General features: G+C 38.5%; 1 protein-coding gene across 2 annotated transcripts in view; it reads right to left on the reverse strand.

Annotated features, from left to right (window-relative positions):
- LOC149542402 (DNA polymerase delta small subunit-like) overlaps positions 1-23,526 on the reverse strand; it is a 121,882-nt gene extending 98,356 nt beyond the window's left edge. Inside the window, exons 1-4 of one of the 2 annotated variants that reach the window (XM_089797345.1) lie at positions 23,335-23,526; positions 23,193-23,246; positions 21,385-21,471; positions 21,170-21,299 (exon numbers count right to left, since the gene is read on the reverse strand). In XM_089797345.1, coding sequence (XP_089653471.1) covers positions 21,170-21,299; positions 21,385-21,453 — 199 coding nt within the window. In that variant the 5' untranslated portion in view covers positions 21,454-21,471; positions 23,193-23,246; positions 23,335-23,526. Of the gene's footprint in view, positions 1-21,169; positions 21,300-21,384; positions 21,472-22,023; positions 22,186-23,192; positions 23,247-23,334 lie in introns of those variants that run through there. The other variant, XM_089797344.1, reaches the window with a different exon arrangement.
- Positions 23,527-23,800: the final 274 nt, after the last annotated feature.

A 23,800-nucleotide genomic window follows, 5' to 3' on the forward strand; every position in this document is an offset into this window, starting at 1 on the left:
TTAGCCAACTCTACTCCCTGTTGTACAGCCCTAATCAAAAAGTTCTTAAAATTCTTGAACATGCCTTCACCATTGTCGGATGAAGTGTCAAGGTCCGACTCAATCAGGATCTCAATGGAATCCCTCCCTTCACTTATGATATTCAAAGTCAGCACCTCTGTCTTCTTAGGTCTATAGATGTTCCGACTCAATCAGGATCTCAGTGGAATCCCTCCCTTCACTTATGATATTCAAAGTCAGCACCTCTGTCTTCTTAGGTCTATAGATGTTCATACTTGTCTCTACAAACAATATTTCATTTGATTCCCCATACTCAGTAAATGCCAATCTCAACCTGGGGGTGCTATAAATTCTAATTTGGTTGGCAAGTCCTCTCCACGAGAGCCACATGTAAGAAAAATCAATTGCCATGTATCCATTCAATCTTCTGGCCCAATCCCTACCTAGGATCAAACCATGGGTATCGGCCACATTTACCACTAAAATATCTACCATGTGCTCCATCCTCGAATTAGATGCCCACTGCATGTGAATGTTGTGTAGCTCACCTACAACCGAAACTTCAGTCTTATCCAATTGGGTAACCCTTCTATTTGATCCCAAAGGCGTGATTCCCAAATTTCTACAAATAGTCAAGGGCATGAAATTACTTGATGCTCCTGAATCTATCAAACAATTATGAAGAAGCTTCCCAAATATCCTTACTGAGAGCAGGAATGGGATTGGCTCATCTTTCCCTTAATAATATACCATTGGCGTCTCATGTACTTGTTTCGGCTTCACTCTGAAATCTATCGGTTGAACTAACTCTTCTACCTTCACCGTTTCCTTATTATTTGCCTAGTCTTGACTCCTTTGAGTCTATTGTTCCACCGGCGTTGATCCTTGAGCCACATAAACTGGTTGAGACCCTAGCTATCTGTTGAAATTACTAATGTCGCCATATGCAATCTCTTGTATAGAGTTCTCTATCTCAACTATGAAATACCTTGTTATGAATTCATTGTGTTTCCACCTGGAATGTCTTGGATCACATGCACTGAGTTAGGAGGAGGCCTCCCTTGAGTATGTGCTATTGCGCTTTTGAGTGTCAAACCCTTGTGATTTGTTGTCCTTCAAACTGTTAAGGAATGTATCTCTAATTTCTGTTACCTTCAACAATTCAAACAAAGGGAAACTGTCTTTGATCTTCTTCATCTCCTCTATTACACTCTGTCCTAATCCTTTCAACTCATCATTATTCACGACATTGTTCTCTGTTCTTCCTCTATTTGTTTCTTGTGTTGATTGGACACTCTGTGATCCTTGAATATCCTGATTGTTTTGTTGCGTACTTTGTTGAGGACTCTGTTGTCCACTTCCATTGTTATGGTTGTATTGTCTATACTCAGGTGCATCCCTTGAAGGATTTAGTACATTACTTGCCTTGGGATGTGGAGGCGTATTGAAATTGTTTGGAGGTATGAAGGACGTGAAAGGTTTATCGTTCCTCCTATTGTTTCTTTGATAAAATCTTGATTTGCTAACCGGTTGTTGAAATGTTTGGTTTCCACCTATTCCTTGAACTAGAACAGCGTCACCCAACGGTGCGAACAAAAACCCGACCCATTGCTATACCTATTTTGATCTATTACCTCGCTAACTGGCCTATTGGCTAACTCAGGAGGAAATCTCCCTTGGTGTTCTTCATATGCTTCAAATTATGGTGGAAATGAAATCTCTTCAAAAGTCAAGCATTGATGATATCCTGAGGATCAGACAATTACATACCCTGTGACCTTAATATCTTCCTGATTGATTGACTCATCTACTATGTTCTAAAACAAGTTAGATTCCCTCTTGAACTCAGCACATCCTAACTCCGAATGTTGATCAGTCTCATGGAATCTGCAATAATTAGACATGGCGGACTCAACTAGAAATATTTCGTCCATAGGCCTACTATCTACTGAGGCTTGGTTATCAAGTGGCGACACCACATTTCCATTGTTTGGGCCTGTGTTCCATGTTCTCTTTTGGTTATACTGATTGTTATATCCTTGATCTTGCAACTGGCCACTACCTTGATGATTGTTATTTTGATTGTTCCTTTGATTGCCACCACCTTGGTTGTTTCTTTGATAGTCTTTGTCCTGATAGTTCCTTTGGTATCCACCCTCTTGATGATTTCTCTGATACCCTTCTTGATAACTTCCACCTTGATTTTGATAATTATTTCCTTGATAACCTCCTCGATTGTTCCTCTGGAAAGCTTGGAGTTGATTGTTTTGATTTCTCAAATAAGTAACTTCTGTAGACAGCTTCTTGACTTGCTCAATCAGTTCTTTCATTTCATCCTTTTCCTCTTGTGTTCTCGTGGATGAACTTCCACTTTGCAGATAAATTGGCATTGGTGGTGGTGCCTGAGACAACGGAGGTCCCGGATGTACCACAAGCTGATTTGTAGTTGCCTAGTACCTAAGTTGTGGAACTAGATTGTTCGGATAGCTAGCACTTGGGGGTTTTATTCCTTGTTGACCCAATTGCTTCCCTATTTCAATTGCTTTAGTGTAAGCTCCATTATACGTTGTAGGAGTGGGATTCACCATCCTTGTAAACATAGTTGTCTAACTGTTTAAGGCATTGTAATATGCTTCCAAAGCACTCGCCTCCTGCATTGTATAAGGGGCTTGAAATCTCTTGTAAGCCTTGTGGAAACGATTGTTGAAAGAACTTATTGATTCTTTATCGTGTCTCCTAATGTCTACAAACATCCTATGTAACTCCAATGGTGTGGTGTGCAATGCCAAATTTTCCAATAAATGCTTCTCTGAGCTGAACCCATCCTGTTATAGATGACATCAGCAAATTAACGAACCAGCAATAAGGTTCTTCCCCTAATGAGTAAGGAAAAAGCCTGCACGCTATATCCTCATGTAGAATCCTTCTGTTGCACAATGCATCTTCAAATACTTTGATATGCTCCTCTGCTATACGATTGGGGTCATTAACAAAAAACTTGGAGCAGAATCCCACCAGATTCTTCGATAAGTCATGATACTGTTGAAACGAGATGGGTGACGCATTGTTTTGAATCAATGGTGGTTGAGCCATCGTTGCTTGATTAACTTGAGCTTGAATTGGCTGACAACCGAGCTTTCAACAAAACACACAACAAAACAATCAAGGTACTCAAAGAGAGCAGAATGTCTAGTCAACACAAGAAGCAAATAGAGGAAGAACTAGAAACAATACCGTGAACAATGAAGAGCTGAAGAGATTAGGACAAAATGTAACAAAGGAGATGAAGAAGGTCAAAATCAATCTCCCTTTGTTCGAATTATTGAAGATAGCGGAGATCAGAGACACATTCCTTGATAGTTTGAAAGATAATAAATCACAAGGATCTCATGCTCAAGGTGCAACAACAAATACTCAAGGGAGGCCTCCTCCTAATTTGGTACATGTAATCCAAGATATTCCAAGAGCAAATATGATAAACTCATCTCAAGACATTTCATACGGAGAAATAGGAAGTCCTACACAAGAGATTGCATATGGCAATATTAGTGAATTCAACAGATAGCCGAGACCTCAAACAGTTTACGTGGCTTAAGGATCAACGCCAACGGAGCAACAAACTCAAAGGAATCAAGACCCAATAAACAATAAAGAAAAAATGAAGAAAGAAGAGGCTGCTCAACCAACAAATTTCGGAGTGAAGCCAAAGCAAGTACATAAGACACCCATAGTGTATGATCAAGGAAAAGATGAGCCAACCCCATTCTTGCTATCAATAAAGATGTTCGGGAAATTGCTTCACAATTGCTTGATAGATTCAGGAGCGTCAAGTAACGTCATGCCTTTGAACATTTGCAAAAGATTAGGAATCACGCCTTTGGGATCAAACAGAAGAGTTACTCAATTGGATACAACAGAAGAACCCGTAGTGGGTGAGCTACACAACAGACACATGCAGTTGCCATCTGATCCAAGAATGGAACACATGGTAGACATTTTAGTGGTAGATGTGGCCGATACCTATGGAATTGATCCTAGGTAGAGATTGGGCTAGAAGATTGAATGGATATATGACAATTGACTTCTCTCGCATGTGGCTCTCATGGAAAGGACTAGCCAATCAAATCAGAATCGATAGTACCCCACAATTGAGGTTGACAATCACAAAAAATGAGGAACCAAACGAAATATTGTTTGCAGCAACGAATATGAGCACCTACAAACCAAAGAAAGTAGAAATATTGACTATGAACATCACAAGCGAAGGAAAGGATTCCACCGAGATCCTGATTGAGTCAGATCCAGATGCTTCATCCGACAAGGGTGAAAGCATGTTTGCAAACTTCAAGAATTTCGTGACTAGAACTATGCAACAAGGGTTGGAGTTGGGTAACCGAACGCCAGTAAGAGACTTATTATTACCCAACTGGTGCAAAATTCACAATGCATTCCACTCAGAGTTATCTTGCTCCTTGTGTATAGTGGCCTTGGAACAAGTTGAAAAGAGAATCCTAGGGGCTCTAAAACGAGAAGATCAACATGGTAAACAAAAGGCTGAGATTCAACAAGTTGAGGAAGCTAAAAGTAGCATGATGGGTGAAATAAAGAACCAAATAACACCACCCGATGAAGAAATAAAAAAAGATGACCAAACAGATGAGTCGAAGAGTTTACAAGGGAAGTACCCAAAAAGCAATGGAGTATGGACTCTTAGGTTCGATGGCTCCAAAACCAAGCAAGGAGCTGGAGCCGGATTCGAGTTAGTCAGCCCAACAAGGGCAACATATTTGGAGGCACATAGATTACAATTCCCATGCACCAACAACATGGCAGAATACAAGGCTTTGATTCTAGGCTTGTTGTGTGCTATCAAGAAAGGTGCCAAAATACATCATGTACTCGAGGACTCCTATTTAGTAATTGAGCAAATAAAGCAGAAGTTTGCCTGCCATGACAAGAGGTTGAAGAGATATAGAAACAGAGTCTGTGATTTGATAGAAAGCTTTGATGCCTTCAACATCAAGTTCAGCTATAGAGCAAACAATCAAGTTGCAAATGCCATCGCACAAACTGCAAGCTCACTAGCACCAATTAAGTTGGATGGCTTGAAGAAGTTTAGAGTTGAATTGGCATTGGTCCCATCAGTACTAGACAATGTCAAGAATTTCCAAGTATTTGAAGATGATAGGCATATTCTCAAGTTCTTGACCAATTCAAATGTCTTCACAACACAAATTATAGATGGGGAAGTGGATGAAGAAGTAGAGATCGACATAGAAGGAATTATGAGCTTAAAGACCAATACCATTCCAAAAGGAATGATTGAATTGGAAAGTATATTTGACATGGACCGATTTCACAAAACACAATACCAACCTACAGGAGGCGATGAGTTTGAAAAAGTTAACTTGGGAAAAGAGGATTGTCTCAAGATTGTCTACATTGGGAAAGTTTATACACCTAAAGAGAAGGCGGATATACTGAATTTGATGAGGGAATTCTCTAACGTGATTGCTTGGGGATATGAAGATTTGAAGACATGATCCCGCCATCATTACACACACGATTCCACTGAAGGGAGTAAGCCATTTAGGCAGCGACAAAGGCCAGTCAACCCTTTGTTGGAACCATTGATATATCAAGAAGTGAAGAACTTGCTAGATGCGTGGATCATCTTCCCAGTGAAACATTTAACGTGGGTCGCCAATCTTGTCCCAGTCAAGAAAAAGAGTGAAGAGATAAGGTTGTGTGTTGACTTCAAAAATCTAAACAGAGCATCAGAAAAGGACAATTACCCATTGCCATCACTGGAAGAGGTTTTTGCAAATTGTAAATGGAGCTAAAATGATGTCATTTATGGATGGATACTCAAGATACAATCAAGTGATAGTTGAAGAGGAAGATAGATTGAAAACAGCCTTCACCACAAAGTGGGGAACATTTGCATACAGAAGAATGCCTCTTGGCCTGATCAATGCAAGCGCAACATTTCAAAGAGCCATGGATTATGCCTTCAAGGACTTAAAAGACAAATGCATTATCATTTACATGGATGACATAACGGTATTTTCGAAGAACAAAGAGGATCACATAATGGACTTGAAGAAAGTTTTCACAAGATGTAGAAGGTTTAGAGTCTCTTTGAATCGGAAGAAATGCATGTTTGGAGTTACCGAAGGAAAACTTCTAGGACATGTGATTTCAGAGAAGGGTATAATGATAGATCCAAAGAGAGTGGAAGCAATTTCTAAACTTGGCAATCCCAGGTAGCAAAAAGGAGCTCAAGTCGTTCTTTGGAAAGATGAACTTCGTAAGGAAGTTCTTATTTGCATTTGCTGAGATTGTGAAACCAATGAATGACATGTTGAAGAAGGATGTGAAAGTGGACTAGACTCCAACAGTGAAAAGGGCATTCGAGGAGATAAAACATGCTATTATCAATCCACCAGCCCTGGTAAGCTCGGATTATGAGAGGCCATTCAACATATATTCTTTCGCCTCTGATCACGCATGTGCGGCCATTCTAACACAAAAGAATAAGGAAGGTGAAGAGCATCTGATTGCATTCATGAGTGCACCTTTCAAGGAGGCCGAATTGAACTACCCAAATGTGGAGAAACAAGCCTATGCCTTGGTGAAAGCAATAAAGAAGTTCAGGCATTATATCTTGAGAAGCAAAGTACATCCAATTGTGCCTGACATAGTAGTAAAGACTTTGTTAATGTAAAGCGAGCTTGGAGAAAGAAGAGGCGAGTGGGTCGCCACTATTCAGGAATATGACATAGAGATCCAACCGATGAAATTGGTTAGAGGACAACAATTGGCGCAAACCATGGCATCAGAAGGACCCGAACTTGTACAAGAAGTTTATGAATTGGAAGAGGCACATCCCGATGAATGGTATCAAGACATAATAAACTATCTTTTAAATCACCAATGTCCTTCACATTTGAACCCAATGCAAAAGCGGGCGCTGAGATTCAAAAGCAGAAGATATATGCTACAAGGAGCAGTGTTGTACAAGCAGAATCATGAAGGGGTATATTTGAGATGCGTTGGAAAGGAAGAGGCCAAGAACATTCTGGATCATTTTCATGATAAATGGGGAACAGGACATGGATCAAATTTGGCCACAGCACATTGGATACTAAAAGTCGGATACTACTAGCCAACTTTGTTCAAAGACACTCAAGAGCATGTGAAGACTTGCCATGTCTACCAAACTGCGGCGAACAGATAGAGGAACCCAGCGATGCCTTTGCGGCCAATCATTGAGGTCAGACCTTTCGCAATGTGGGGAATTGACTTCATTGGTCCCCTCAATCCACCTTCCTCAGTACAACACAAGTATATTCTAACCGCAATTGACTACTGTACTCGGTGGTCAGAAGCTCAAGCTTTCAAGAATTGCACTACTAAGACTGTAATTAAATTCTTAGAGGAAAAGATCACCACCAAGTTTGTTTGTCCTTCTGCTTTTGTGATAATGGTTCTGCTTTTACTTCTTTGAAATTTCATACTTGGGCATTCGACCATGGGATTATTTTAAAATTTTCATCAGGATACTATCCCCAAGGAAATGGCCTAGCAGAATCTACAAATAAGAACCTTTTGACCATGATTGGAAAACTCTTAGATAGGAACCCAAGAGATTGGCACACACAATTGAGATACGCCTTGTGGGTAGACAGAAGTGAAAGAATCCATAGGAATCACACCTTATCATTTGGTTTATGGACAAGATCTTGTATTCACAATTCAATTGAAAATTCCAACTTTGAGGTTCATACAGGAATACTATGATAAGAACGAAGACCGAGTCCAAGTTAGGTAGGCTCAACTGATGCAATTAGATGAGAAAAGAGATGAAGCCCTGGATAAATTTGCAAAACATCAAGGGGTAGTTAAATGTTGGTTCGATAGGAAAGCGCAAAATAAGGCTTTTAGGATCTCTGACTTGGCCTTATATTAGGACAAAGCCCACAAAAGGAAGGGACAACATGACAAATCCGATAAACTATAGAAGGGTCCTTTCCAGATATCCAAGATCATCAGAGATAATGCATTTAGACTTAAGACACTGGCGAGGATGTCCCATTGCCTGTCAATGGGCAATTCCTCAAGCATTATTTCCAAGCCTAGGACTCCACTCGGAGCCCTTTTGTACATAGTTAGAATAGGTCTGCTTTCAGTTCGTAGTTTAGTTTGCTTTCAGTCCTTTAGAGTAGAGTTTGTTTTGGACCATTTGGCCCAAAGTTTAGAGTAGTTTCCCTTTCAGTTGGTTGAGGTAGTTTTCTTTTGGCTGTTTAGTTTAGGTGTTGTGAGGAAGCTTGAGCTTGATTTGGATCAAGTCATTTGACTTGAAATCGTTTTAGCGTCCCTCAATCGAGAGTGTTTTGGTTTTGGGCCTTTGCAAGTGCAAATGGGGGGTCCATGTTATCACTTGTGGGCGAGATGTGTAGATTTTACATTTTTGGTGACAAAACGGTGTCCATCTTGTTCATTTCTTGAATACATTTAATGAAGTTCAGAGATTAAAGGATGTGTTTAATTGTTGGTCTATGGTAGGACTTGTACTAAATTTGGGTTAGACTCGACAGAGGCTCTTGAGTTATCTCTAGCATGGTTACAACATTCTACTCACACTTAATTGCTCTAAGTTCTTGACGTTTTAAGTGAAATTGGACTTAGTAGAAATTATACACCTGCTTCAACGCCACTATGGTCTTCCAAACCCTCTGCAAGCTTCATTGCCTGCAAACCAAACAAAAGATTGAAAAGAAAAGAAGAAAAGAGAAAATATCATGAGAAAAGAAGAAAGGCAATATCAAAGTGAAAATAAAGATGAAATTTGGTTCAAGGGTGTGCAATCATCTCTACCGGTGCTATAAAAATAATCACTAAAGGTAGAACCATGATTGTGGTACCACAGCGATAACTCCGTCGGGGTTATAAACACTTGAATGGCAGCGGGGCTCTATCCAGGTTACTTTTGAAGTAAGGATATTATAATAGCTAGATTTAATGGATCTGAGAGGTTATCAAGTTCTTGTTGAGTGGGAAATAAATCACTTGCACACACGTGAGTAACTTATGGTCAGGATCCTCGGGTTCAACTTGAGAGTTTTTGCCCTTGTTGAGTGCTTGTCCTTAGGTAGATTTTTGGATAAGCCATCCTAAGATTTTTGTTCTAAGTTATTTTATTCTTGTAACGTTCAAGAACATTTCACCTGTGGAGTCGCCAGATGTCAGGTTTTCACACCATTGCCCCAAAAATTTTTGGGGACCCTCATTGTTTTAGTCGCCTCGACAAATTGTTGAATTGTCCAACAATTTTGATTTTTTGAGTATTTTTGAACCTTGGCACCTTCAGGCCAGTGGGAGAGACTTAGCTTATTTTCACCTGGTGTCGCTTGATTTCCAAGAGCAACCAATTTCATCCTTGGGCCGAACAAAATTCAACAGGCAACATTTGGCAGAATAAAATTGTAAATTTGTACTTAAACGTTTTCTTTTGAAAATCTAGATATAACTGTGTAAATTTGAATAATTTTCAAAAGGGAAATTTTGCTAGACTTGAGTTTTGGAAAATCTTAAATTTTTTCTTTGGTGAAAATTTTAATTTTGTGGAAATGAGGCTAAATTGCAAAATCAATTTTTGACTCTAGAGGCAATTTTATTTTTTGTTAAAATTTTAAATGGCATAGCAAAATCGATTTGGAGGAAAATTGCAAAAATTGGCTTTAATAGATTAAAATTGCCTTGAAAACTTTTAGCCTTTAATGAAATTGGTAATCTAATATTGAAAAATGGCTTTTGGCTTTTGGTTAGCCAAAATCCAATTTTAATGACGTATTAATTACTAAATCCTCATTAAATGGAAATATTTAACATCTCCAAGGCACCATTTAATTTCGTTTTGCAATTTTGAACTAACTGGTAATTTTAAACGGCAATTTTCCTTTTGGCAAAATTAAATTTTAGCTAAGTATTTAATTGTGGGCCATAATTTTGATTTAATTTTTGTTTTTTCTCCACTCCAGGTCCAAGTCAGCCAGCTGGGAAGACATGTGGAGTTGGGTATAAGAGGAGGTCCTTCCACCTTTCTCCCTCATTCCTCATTCTTTCTTCTCCATGCTTGGGCGAGTTTTTTAGTGAAGAGCAGATTTGGTGTTTGGCATATTTGTTTCAAGGCAGATTTCTCCATAGTTTGGCAAATTTTCTTCTTGGAGCAGCTTTTGGTGTTGGGTGATTTTCCTTGCAAGTGCAGATTTTTCTCCATTTTTGGCGATTTTGGTCTTGAGGGCAGATTCCCCTTCCATTGACGATTTTTCTTGAGGGCAGATTTGGCCCTTGTCTTGGGCGATTTTGGTCAGAAGGCAGATTTGTTCATGGTGTTGGCGATTTTTTTTGCAAATTCTGATTTGTGCAAGGAGATGCGATTTTTGCCCTAGGTTGGGTAATTTTATTTGGAGGTGAACTATATGGTAAATTTCTGATTTGCAAGTGGATTTGAAGTTCTTGAGGTCTAGTCCTAATTCCAAAAAGTTGTTGTACGATTATTGGTTAAGGTGAATTTTAATCATTTAGAGTTGAAAGGGGTCCTTAAGCTGACATCCTTCTCCGTTCTAGTCTAAGGATTGCTTCCCTTGGTTCTACTTGTCTTCTGGTCCACCACTCTACCATCTCGTAATAGGGCGACGCGCATGGAGGATGTTAGTGCAAGTAAGAATCCCGAGCAAACAAACACTAAGAAAGACAAAGAGGATATGATGCCCAAAACACCCTTCTTCTCAAAAATGAAGCGAATAACTAACACCAATATCGATGCAGTGGACATGATACGGATGAAGGGTAGGCTAGAGGAAGGACAATCCCCCTTGGCAAAGAGGATATACAAAAGTGGAATTGTACATGCGGCAGCTGTTCCTCCTACATTGTCGTGTTCGGAATTGATTATGGAATGTGCATCCAGATTTGATCTAAACAGTAAATCCATCATTTTTGATAAAGGGAAGAGAGTGTTGGCCAACACCGACGAACAAGCAATCGAAGAAACATTCAACATTCCCCAATACAAAGGCATGACAATTGTGATGATGGATCAGGCAACCAAATCATTTCAAGATAACCAAGAGGCCTATTTCACGCATCTAAAGTAGAATTGGATTCACGAGGGAAAGAAAGGTGTTAGCAGATCATCGAGGTTCACAATGGTAGATTTCAAACCAGAATATGGCGATCTCGTTGTTCTTCTCAGTCGGATCATGGGCCTAGCTCAGGGGATGCAATTTGAAAATTGGATGTACTTCTTCACTGATGAGATTGAAAAGGGGAAAAGAATATTTGATTGGGCTAGGATCATACGCGAGAACTTACAATTGCACTTAGAACCGTACAAAACCAAAGGCAATTCTACATGGGATCCTATCTGTTTTACCTAATTGCTAAATTATATAGGAGTCCGGGACTTAAGGCCTTAGGAGAAGTTGGTAGTGGGTCGGGGCAATATTTGGTGCATGAATGCTATCTGCAACTCCATTTGCATAACAAGGATTACAAGATATTTTGTGATCCCTTCGCCACAAAAATAGCAAGGGTATTACAAGGGACACCTGCTAAGGGACACCTACTAAGAGACTTTCACCAGAAGCAGAAGCAAGAATTAGGAAGTATGGGAGTTGGTTCATCCAATTTCCACAATTTACATACATCAAAGTGGCAGGAAGTACAATTTGTCCCAAGAGACTTCTAAGGTACCCGCTCAACAAGGTAGTTTTAATGGAATTGGCTAAGCAACTTGAGCACTATGATAGAATAATGAGGAACGAAGGAAAAACAAGGGTTACCTTCTCAATCATAATTGGCAATGATAGTTGCCCCAATCGGGCCTCCTTTGCAGTTGCGAAGAAGGAATTGGAATGGTATCATCTAGGATGGTACAGGGCAAGGCAAGGATTCAATCCTAATGGTCTTATCAAGACATCTCATGGAAACGAGTTCAAACATGTTCCCACCATAGAGGATTTTTGGGCCAATGCTAAGGATGACTTTCATGTGAGAAAGCTAGCTTTCTCAAGATTGTCGGTGAACATGATGAGAGATATCAGATGGAGAGGCCTTGATATTCCCGATCAACTCGAGGATGATGGAAATGTGCTGAGAGAAGATTATGATACACTAGAAGGAATCGAGTTGAATCCAGCGGATTGGGATGACTATCAGGATCCTTCCTTGGAGGCAGTCACAAGGGTAGTAGATTTACATACTGAGTCGTGGTATAATGAAAGACTAAGGAAGCTACAAAGACAAAGGATTCCCCTTACCTATGAGATGATGAAGCCAAAAGAGAGACAAACAGAATCAGTCAGACAGAGGAATGAAGGAAGTAGCCGGCAACAGGAAACAATCTGAAATGGCAAGAAGAAAGCTTTGGAGGTTGAAAAAAGCAAAGAACATCAAGAACCTCCAACCAAGAGACAGCACACAACACCATCAAGAGAAAGTATAATTGAGGCAAGAAGCCAAGAGGTTAATTCAAGTGATAAAGGGGCTGCGGTAGAGGTGAGCTTTGATTCAAAATCAAGTGGTTACAGTGAGAGTACCGAGTACTCTCCTCTCTCAGAGAACCAACAAGGAAATGATATGGCAGTAACTAGTGGAGAAGAGGATGGGCCGATTGATATTGAAGAGATAAGTCAGGCGTCCGAGGCTATTGGTGATGCTTTGTTAGTCGAACCAAATCCAAATTTGGGGAGATGCACTGCACCACTGTGGTTAAGCCAAATGCTTATGCCAAGAGGCGAGGTGGTAATTGCCCATACAATTGAGGACATCCAAGGATTAATAGAAAAAGGTGATAGCAAGAACCAAAAACAAATGGTAAAAACGGTGGCAAAGGTAATCAGGAGCGACAGTGATGGTCACCGAAAGGTTAAGATTGCTATTCCAACAGTCAACAAGACAGTGGATGAGATTGCGGCCTAGGAATATGAGATAGTGGAACATAACTTGGGAAAGAATACAAATGATATGGAATGTGAGGAGGTCCAAGAAGGTATAGCATCAATCAAAGAAAGGTTGAGGAAGGTAAATGAAAGAATAGTAAAGTTGGAGGCCAAGAACAAATATTGGAGAGATTGCCAGCCCATCCAACAACTGCACCAGGCAGCCCTTCCTCAAGACAGCGGAAGCAATTTAGAAGAGATATCAGCTCAGCTACATGAAGTCAGGAATTGGATCCATGATACAATCCAAGATGGGCAAAATTTCTTGCCTTCCTTCATCTCAACATTCCAATCATTAGTGACTGTTAGAGACAAGTTCAGATTATTTGAAGAGAAGTGGAAAGATTTCCTTCCTATCAAAGATTTGGCTATTCCTAAGCTACAAGCGTTTATTGGGCTACCAGAAGCATATTTGGAGAGGGCCAAGTTGGTTGAAGAGAGGATTGAGTACAGTTGAATCTTGGTTTGTTGCATTGACTACCAGATTTAGAACACTTGAAGAAATACATAATGAGATTGCATGGCACAGCCCAAGTGTCAACACTTCTATTGCAACCATGATGAGCGACGTTGGGATGGCACTTGACTTTGAGGACATCAGAGAAGGGAATATCAATGAGACAAATCTTGGATCGAGATTGGATGAGCTAGGAAAGGTTGCCATCAAAAGGAAGCATCTAAACACCCTTTCCTCTCTCAATGCTTTTATTGGATTTGCGAAAGAATATGAGAAGGATCATGAAAAGATACTACAAGCAGCAAGCAGCGTGGTGAACTCAGCAGAACTCAAGACGAAGCACACACCTTGTCCTCCTATGGAAGAAGTTAACGAAAGGTAAGCTAAGTTCATTGCCTTAGCTAAGAAAATGAAAGAAAAGGGAAGAGTTATATTAGAAGATCATTTGATGTAAGCCCAAGTGGCAATTTCTCTTTCTTCTAGAATAGGACAAATGTCGTTTTTTGATTGGCCACTATTTTGGTGCCTTCTCATTGGTTGTCATTTTTTGCACTTTTTTCATTGGTCCATTGATGAGGTGGCATCTTCTCATTGGCCAATGGGGTGGCAACCCTAATTAGGGTTTTTGGGATCCAATCTAGATCGTTGATCTTGTTTTGATCTCCACTATCCGTTGTATTTTCGGCCCCTATAAAAGGCCATTTGCTCTCATTTGTAAAGTGTTGGAGAAATTGTTGCTAAGATAATGCCCAAATTCGCTATTTCTTTCTCATTGTTGTGACTTGCATGGTGATTAAAAGCCTTTGGTATTATTGCATGTTTTCTACTTCCAAAAAGTTAGAGTAGATTTCTTTTCAAGTTGTTGAAGCAAATTTCATTTCAAGTGGCTAAGTAGGAATAAAGTAGATGGATAGTTGTATGATAGCATTAGTAGATGTTTGATAGGGATCAATACTAGACCACTAGCATCCTAGCGGCTGGTTGGGAAGCCTTGTGTGGTAAAATAGTTCCTTTCCTCGTGAATCATTACATCTATGGAGGTGGGGCCGCTGGTTAGCCTTCATTAGATTCGATCCCCATCCATTTGCTAACCTTCCATTCATAGGAGTAGGGGTAGAATAGTGAGTAGCTGAGTAGTCGAAGTTTAGAGAGGGAAGTTAGAGAAGTAAGTCAAGTATCAAAACACGCCCATTCACCCTCCACCACCATCGCTTTCCTGTCAACATCATCATTGGCAGACACATCCTCCATCATCACCGCCATCAACATTATCTGCCACCCGCATATTTCACAAACCGAACCACCATCTTCATCATCCCACCAAAGTCCAAATCATCCTCAACAATTTGCATAAGGTCGCCTACGTGATTACCAGCAAATCACATCGATAAAACTGAGTGAGTATCCACAAGTGTAAGGAACATTGGAGTCATTCTCATATCCCATGAGCAATAACTTTTCAAGAGAGGAATTGTATGTTTGATACTCCATATCAGATGTTCAATTACCAATATATTATGTACGTGATACAAAACTCGCATCAACACCTCCCCCGTAGCTGCATAAGATGGAAATAGTGATCAGGGATCAACAAGAAGAGGTTGTCTCCATTCATGGAGCCAATCCTACCCATGAAACCCCTCAAAAGAAGCAAAGGGTTGAGCCCCTGGTTGAATATTTCATTCATGGAGAGATTAGAGACAGAGAAGGAATTGAAGTAGATCAACCCAATCAAAGGTTGAGAGTAAAAATAAACCAAGGGCATGGTGATGGGATGGGATTACACAAGGATCAGCCTACTGGTAAGTTCATGGGTGAAAGAGTTACTGCTGCAGAGCAATTTCAGCAAGATGATGATTTTGTTAATACATAAGAGTTCAGAAAAATTCTGATCATATTGAAAGGAAGATAAGTGGAGAAATTAATGGAGCAAGAAAGACAGGGCTGAGACACTGATCAGCAACAGCAGACTGCACTTACCAAATTGCAATAATTTGACAAAAGTGAAGTTAAGTTGACAGTGGAAGAAGCAAGAAAACTGGTCATCGATGGTGGAATGCTATAACTTCTTGGTTGGAACCTTCACTCCTCTTTCACCATTTACTAGATTAAAAATCAGGATAATACTGTGTTTTCCTCAGAATTTGAATTTGGACAGTTCATGACAGGTTCAGGGTTTGATCCTAGGTCTCAGACCTTAGAAATACGGACATTAGCCCTTGCCACCCAAAAACCACATTTGATTGACATTGGGGAAGAAAGAAGAGGTCATGCGATGGTAATAACAATGAAGAACACATCTGCAATGGAGATTGCTAGCATGATGAACCAGGAGGTGGCAATGATGAAACAGGTAGTGGCAATGGAGAAAGAGAAAAGGTTCAAAGAAATGCATACTGGCATTATTGCAATGTCTACAAGGTGTGATAAAAATGCAGGTTTGAAAGAACAATTGTCACATTACACCCCCCACCAACAACTGATCAAAGTACAAAGCAAGCTTCAGGAAAACTGGTGACAGAGATGGCAATTGTACCTCAAGATGTTGTGAATCAATTAAATGACTATGCTGGCAGGATTGAGAAACTAAAAGAGAATGTAGTAAAGAAGAGTGTTAGTGTCTTGATATAGGTTCTAGAGCACAGGGGACAATTAATTGAAAACCAAATTGTAGGTCATACATTTTGGATACTTCTCTTTGCTATAATCTGAAAGAGAATTATTCTGATTACATTTCCTTTCTAAAGCCCTTGTATACTAGGTGGTCTTATAAATCTGTATTGATGGAGAAATTAGAGATTGCTGGTACTTATAAGGGGGACATGCCCCCCTGTAATTATGGAGACCAAGAATAAGATTGATAATGTTAATTCATTATTGGCATTCTTTGATAGAAAAGAGCAGTTCATCAAGAGAAAGATTCAATCATTTTTTTGGGCCTCAAGGATCCCCTTATCCTGGAATAGGAACATGAAAAGTTTAGATGAATGATAGGGAGAATTTGATTTAGTCTATCCACTTATAGAGAGAACGATTGTTGTTGAAGGAGAGATTGAAATTAATGAGTTCAATGATATCATGGATTAAATGTTTAAATTTGAATGAAGTGATGCAAAATTCATCTCTGATGCACAAGCCATAATGCAGGGTGGAGGGAGGTTATGACACAGTTGGAAGAATAGAAAAGGATTGATTAGCCAACTGAGCAGGAAGTTGGAGAATGGTAAAGTTTTACAAGGAAAAAGGATGAACAGAAAGAATAAATGAAGAGAACCCACAGTTTGCGTTTTGGATTTTGGTGAAGTTTGTTATTTTTGTGATTAAAGGGCCACAAACAGACTAATGGGGAACTAGTCAGTTATCTGAATGGACATCTTGCCCAGCTCAGCTAATGCCATAGATGTGCCACACAGTTAGAAGTGAAACTGATAATAGACTTGGAGGTGACTGGGTAGCTTCAGTGCCCTATGTTCTTCTACAACTGCTTTTCTTTGCAATGTATGAGAGACATATCACTGGATGAGACAACTTCTTCAATAGTTGCAGCAATCAGATTTTCTGTTCCTCCAAGCACACCTAGAATAGACAGATCTCCCAGGCCCTTATGCCTAGTTTGAGATTAGTTAGGAAAATAATATTTCGTTGTTATAATCCGATATTGTAAATGATCTGAAGCTTGTTGCATTCCTTGTTCCATAAAAGGAATACCAGGATCATGTTTTAAGTCTTCTAAACATCGCTATAATTGGGAGAGCATAAAAGGATATTGCTGGTCATTTTATGGGCCTTTAATAGAACATCTGATATTATACAAGTTTTAAGATATAACTTAAAGGTCTAAGTCAGAGAGACCTGAGAATCACTTTATTGTCTCCATGTTATATTCAATAACTCGTATGAGTTTCAATATGAAGTATGTTTGAATTCATCTGTTCACTTCTTGTGAATCTGTGTCAATGATTTTTCGCTTTCTTTCAAGGGAACAATTAGACGCTTGAAACTAACAGTGAGAATAGGAACAGGGCATGGATTTCATTGGTATGATAATGCTGGTTTGTGCTTGATTAAATGCAAGGCATAAATTGATATACTGGTTTTTACTTTCAGTTGTTTACAAAGGCAAAGTCATATGGCTAAAATTTGTTCCAGTCTACAACCCAATTGATAAGGCATTGATCTTGAAATGCTCTTAGAGTTAAATGTCTGAAGCAAAATCTTAAAATCAAATCAATTCTATTTCTTATTCTACGAGAGTAGGATGAGATTAGAAACTGCCCCCAATTGAATATAAATGATACATAGCAAGTAAAATAACTAAAGAATGGTCAAATTTCATATCCTTTCTCTAACATCATTGGGAATCTGACATGTTTACATGAATATCAGAAAGTGCCAAGTCTTAAAAATAAATTAAGGTACACCCGCCTAAGTCTGGCAGATGCTTGAAAAGTGGAAGGTCGATTAACCTTTTTCATTAGCCTCTGAGTCTTGTCATGTATAAGGATAGGGGATGGCAACCCTTAGGACTTTCAAGCACGTAAGTTGGAATCAATAACAAGCTCTCCTATCAATACCTTTCCAATAATTCTGTACGTGTTTGTAACTTGCCTTTGCAAAGTCGAGAACTTGTTCCAATTTGTTTTATTTCATTTTTGACAGGTCAAATTGCATTGAGATTTCTAATTTTTGCAAATTGAATTTCTCCTCAACTGCTTGGCTTTTGTCATAGACAGGTCAGATCTGGTTTCAATTATATAAGTTTCTTGTGTTGATTACTTTGATTCCCCATTAAATCACCCAGCTTTCTCATTGTATTGTTTGGATTTTGATTTTGGACAAGTCATTTGCATTCAGATATCTCATTTCCAAGGTTGCATTTCACCTTTTCAGTTACCAAGTTCATCTTGCATTTTGGATTCTCCTTTACATGTTAGGCAGAAATCAGCATAGTGTTGGGCTTGGAGCCCCAAGGTCGGAAATCTGACCTTGCTTGGGCTCCATCCCATTTTCAATCTCCACAAAATTTGCTATGTGTTGGCAATGCTTGTTGAAATCTCTAACTTGTCCTCAGCTTTTCACTTGGAATGTATATCAGATTTTTATCCTTGACTTGACTTCTCCCAATGTTTGTGGAAAGTATGATGTTTGTTTGAGCAAAGGCCTGATGATTGAATCAAATTCTCTACTACTTGTTCAAAACTTCATTGATAAGTCTGGATTTTAACATTGTTTCCAGATTTCTCACTTGCTGTACAAGTCGGAATTAACCCCCTGCTTGGGCTCTGAGCCCCAAAAACTGGTTGGCAATCAAGGTGTGATTGGAAACCAAACCCCAAGGAGGTCGAATTTCCGACCTTAGTTGGGCTCTTGCCCTAAGGTTGACCTCAAAATTTCACAAGTGTTTTAACTTGTAAATGCCCAAAGTTTTGAAAGTTGTAAATTTGTCATGACAATCAAATCGAAGTTGGAATGACACTTGGTTATCTTCTTTATCTTAAGCATTTTTTACTGATTTGCAGATCAGATTTAGACAAGTCTCTCAATTTTTCATCGAGGTAAATCAGCAGATTGGAAAGTCTAAGGTCATTACAATAACTCTCAAGATGCAAGTTGGAATTTTACCTTCCTTTGGAAATTTTCTAAGTTACCAATTCAGATGCGGATCCAAAAGCGGATACAGGATGCAGGAAAAAACAAATTTGGGTACAGATGTGTTTGGAAACGTCTCTGTATGTGTTTGTGTGCATAAAGAATTTAAGAAACTTATAAATACAAGAACTTAGAGTTAGAAACTTAGAAATACACAAACATACATCATTTGATAGTATCATATGATACTTCACCATTGATTAAGATTCAAGATATTTCATCTGTCAATCCAATATTTCAAACTTCAAATTAAAACTTCATAGGCATAAATGTTCATGTTCTAGACTCCATCTCCAAACTACAAAATCAAAAACATAGTTCATGATTCAATGTTCACTAATCAGAATCATAAGGATTCTCAAAAAGATTAAAGATTCTAATAAGTTTGCTATCAAAGTGATGCATGTTTGTTTGGTGACGCTCTGTGTTCTGCATGAAAAGACCTGGGACTTAGCCAAAGACAGATGAAGACTACAAAGACGTCTTCCAGTTCCTTAAGAAAGAGTGGACTTCCACACTGCTGTCGAAGCGGTTGGGAAGAAATTAGTTCTTTTGTTTTATGGGTTTTTTCAGTTTTTTTATAAGCCTAGTTGGCTTTAGAACTCTTACGAGCCCTGCGTGGCATAGACACTGTTTTTATTATTACTATGCTGCAAGACTTTACTTTTACCGTTGATACTCTGAACTTTACGTTTTTTGTTTTTGATACAGGCGAACTGTGTGTTACTGCTTATGTGCTGAAAGTTTCTAGTGCTATTAATGTGCTATTAATACGCTAGTTTGTTACATGAGCCAGCACCCTCTTGCTGCTTTTATTGATCAAAAACTATAGTACTATGACTTTAGATTAAATTAATTAATCAAAGGGGTTTAGATGCCAATTTTAAATTCGATATTTAGGAATTCATCATTGTTTGAAGATTATTGCACATTAGTGGTTTTATGCAATTGATACTCGGATCGAGTAGCGACAACAGAACTAGAAATGTCTAATAGGTTAGGACTTTATCGATTGTTGATTGATATTCGAGATTAGGGACAAATTGGTTTAGGATACCAATTTTAGGGTATTACAGGCAGGGTCCTTAAAAAAACCACAGGGGACCAGATCTGGACTCCATGCCGAGGTCAGACTTGACACGAACATAGGGTCTGCTGCCAGCAAACATAGTGACACCGTATGACACGATTCAGAGGAATACTTCCTGATTTTGCTCATTGATAGCATTCTAAAGAAACACAGAATAAATACAGCAAATTGGCCATCGAGCTGGAACGCTATTATATCTCCATTTTGATTTGTGCAAATGCTTTCGACCCAAACAGTTCATGAGCCATGAGAGAATCAGAGGTTTTAGCACAAACTAGTGTATATGGACATGAAAACTGCTCTTGCTTCTCATTTGACTTTCCTGAGAGTAAAGTGCTGAATCATCAAATTTGTGAAAAGAAAAAAATTAATATTTCCTGATGGATTGAAAATCAGTTTTACCTTAGTATTTCTACATTTTATTGAGTAAAACAAGGATTGCAGGATTTGCAAGTACTTGACAATTCATCTGAGTCGAAGTCTGAGCCTACTCCAAGCAGTGCCTAATGAGGCCTGCCAAATGTGTGCCAAGTCCAGGTCTGTACACTGGTCTATAGAAAATAAGTATAGATATCATTTTTGGGAATCAACTGCTTATTTAGTATTTTGCATTGTTCTGTTCTGATTATTTTGGATAGCATATCCAATTATAAAATCAGCCTCCCAAATCTTCTCCAAGTCTGATCCTGGTAACGCTGCATATAGCCACAAAACAGTCTATTGTGGCATGCCTCGTGCTCTTAAAATCCTTGCTTCAGGCTTATAAATTGGCTATCATTCAACATGATAAGTCTACAACCCTGAAGTAAGCAAAGTATGAGTGGGGAACCTGTATATTTTTGCTGTGAATAAACTTATTTTTTTCCTTTTAGTCAGTGGTAAGAAATTCACAATCAAGTCTACATCAGCATGTAGTGAAATAATGCTGCAGAAAAAATTGAGAAATGGGCAATCTATAAACCATACCAGGTATATTAGGCCACTGTCTCTTAACAAGACCATTTAGAAACTCCCTAAACTTGTGAAGACGAGAATAGTACAGGTGGCTGTACTGTTGCCCCTTGTACTTCTGCATGTGTAATAGGTATCTTTCATCCTGGAAATCAATAAACAAAAAATTAATGCACAATGCCCTTGAAGATCAAGCAAAACAGAAAGTGATAAGATGAACAGTAACAAACCTGGCACATGTAATCAGCTTGTTTTCTCTGCAGAGGATAAAAACCTGAGTCCACCACCATGGCATCCATGTCTGTCCAGATCAGTACCTATTGCCAACATACAAAGCAATTGTTGTTTCATTTGTGATGAAATGGCAGACAAATATAACCTAAGTTAAGCCATTCGATTCGGGGATGGGTTTGGATACAAGACCCCTGTACATGGGTTCATGAGTTTTTTTTCATTATGGTTCGTACGGGTTCGTGTGTGTCTATATATATTTATGAATATATATTATATCTGTATATATATGTGTGTGTGTGTGTGTTGCTATTATATATACAAATAAAAAGAGAAATATACATAATTTTAAAACTAAATCATTTCATAGTATCAATCTATGATGCTTGATCATTGATCAATGCCAAATGTCAAAGATAAACATTATAAACTTTAATACTTGAAATGTTAAATCTGCTTTGTGGAAGGTATTTGGCACTGCATAATCGAATACAATCACCACACTTCAAAGTAGCAAGATAAAGAGAGCAAAATGAGAGAGCAAATATGGAAAAAAAAACTGGTTTTAGACGCTTCATAATGGACCATTTTAGGGTTAGAACATTAAAAAATGCTTTTTTTAATGTTTTTGGACCAACTTTTTGAGCTGGATGCCATGGGTCCTCAAGGGTCTGCACGGGTTCCTCCTCAGTCCCCCCACGTTCATGCTGGGTCCATGCCCAGCTGAACAATTCCACGAACCTGAAGCCAGTTCGCATCCAGATCCGGTTTGAGGGTCCAAGGTGCAAACCCGGTAACTCAGAATATAACAGTTCAATCCGAGACCAAAGTCAACTAACCACAAAAAGCACAGTTACCAGCAACAAAGAAAATATGGTTATATAATTTTAGCTAAAGACACGTGATTAGACATAAATAGCAATATTATAATAAGTTAAACAAGAAAACTTAAGATATTCACATCTCATGATCATTGCTGTGTTTCGAACAGTAGTACATTATATAAGTCAGTCTTAGCAATGCCTAAATAAGTTAATAACCCAAATGGAGTCAGCACTCAACTAACAAATGCTACAAAAGGTACCTGGTAGATTTCAACAATATATAAAGCTCCTATTGACCTTTATATATGTTTACTCTCATTTATTCTATTTCCTCGTTTCCACATACTCTTGGCACCACATAGGTCTAGTCTTGTAGTCCAGACTTTATCTATTGTTTACCCTGATAATGAATAATAGAGTGTGATCCAAAATGTTTATAATTATTCAATTAAATAAATGAGTCTTGGTTATTATCGTAGACTGAAAATCTCGAAATTCACTTGCACCTACAAATGGCCACTTGGTAGCTCAAACCCTTTTTCTGTAGAGAAAATATGAATCACAGGCTTCCAATCACATTTTTTGCAATCAAACAATAAGGTGTCTGAAACCATAAACTAAATGTGGCGAGGCATATTATACATCAAATAGAATGAACATAAGTAATAAATGCAAATATGCATCGTGCAATAGAAAAAGAAAGACAAATAGGCCTTCAAATGGCGATCCAAGTTTAAAGTGAGAGAGAGGAGACTTGCCATAGTATTTAAATTGGGTAGATTACAACATCCAACATAAATCGTGGAAACTAATAAGATAGCTACACGGAACAAGAAAACAAAGATTTTTTTAAAAACATACAAAAGAGAGATACATTACTCTGAAATCAGGTTTATAACTGAAGACAATAGCCCAGATTTATGCAGCGTATAACCTCGATTAAGAATAGCACCTACAAAATTAAATGGAATAAGGAAGCTTACCTTTAAACCCTCGGAGCAATATTAGATTTCTGACTAGTTGAAAATCTGCGCCCACTGTAAAATCATAAAAATTTGTAAAATACAATCCTTAATAACAAATGTTGGAAGAGGAACAGAAAGATAGGAAAACGTATTTATTTACCGCGCAAGAGAATTGGCAGTCAAAACCCAGGATTATTAAGACGAGACAGTGGAAAGGAGGCTAAGAAACAGGAGATCCAGAACTCCTGTGACCGCTTACCGCCAATTTTTCCTTTTTCAATTATAAGAATAGCGAACTCTTTGAAATTAAATCATTTCAAACCTCGTCCTCCATTAGGAAGGATTTAGTTGTATTAAATCTTTCTAAACCGGTATATATATTAGAGGTTTCTTATTGAAATTATAAAGATTTATTTTCATTTTAAATTTATAATCATTCTTTTGTTTTTGCGGTAAATTTTTGTGGAGGTCATCCACAAAGTCTTGCACTCGACAAAACTTGATTTCTAGTGGGCTCTTTGTGAGTCATTCAACTTCACCAGTAGACCAAGGGCCCATTGACATCATAATATTAATAAAAATATAACAAGATTGTAAAGCAACGAATTTCTAACAAGTATATTAGT

Source organism: Cupressus sempervirens, chromosome 8 (genome assembly GCF_028749045.1).
Source record: "Cupressus sempervirens isolate cs-2001-9-10 chromosome 8, ASM2874904v1, whole genome shotgun sequence".
NCBI lineage: Eukaryota > Viridiplantae > Streptophyta > Pinopsida > Cupressales > Cupressaceae > Cupressus > Cupressus sempervirens.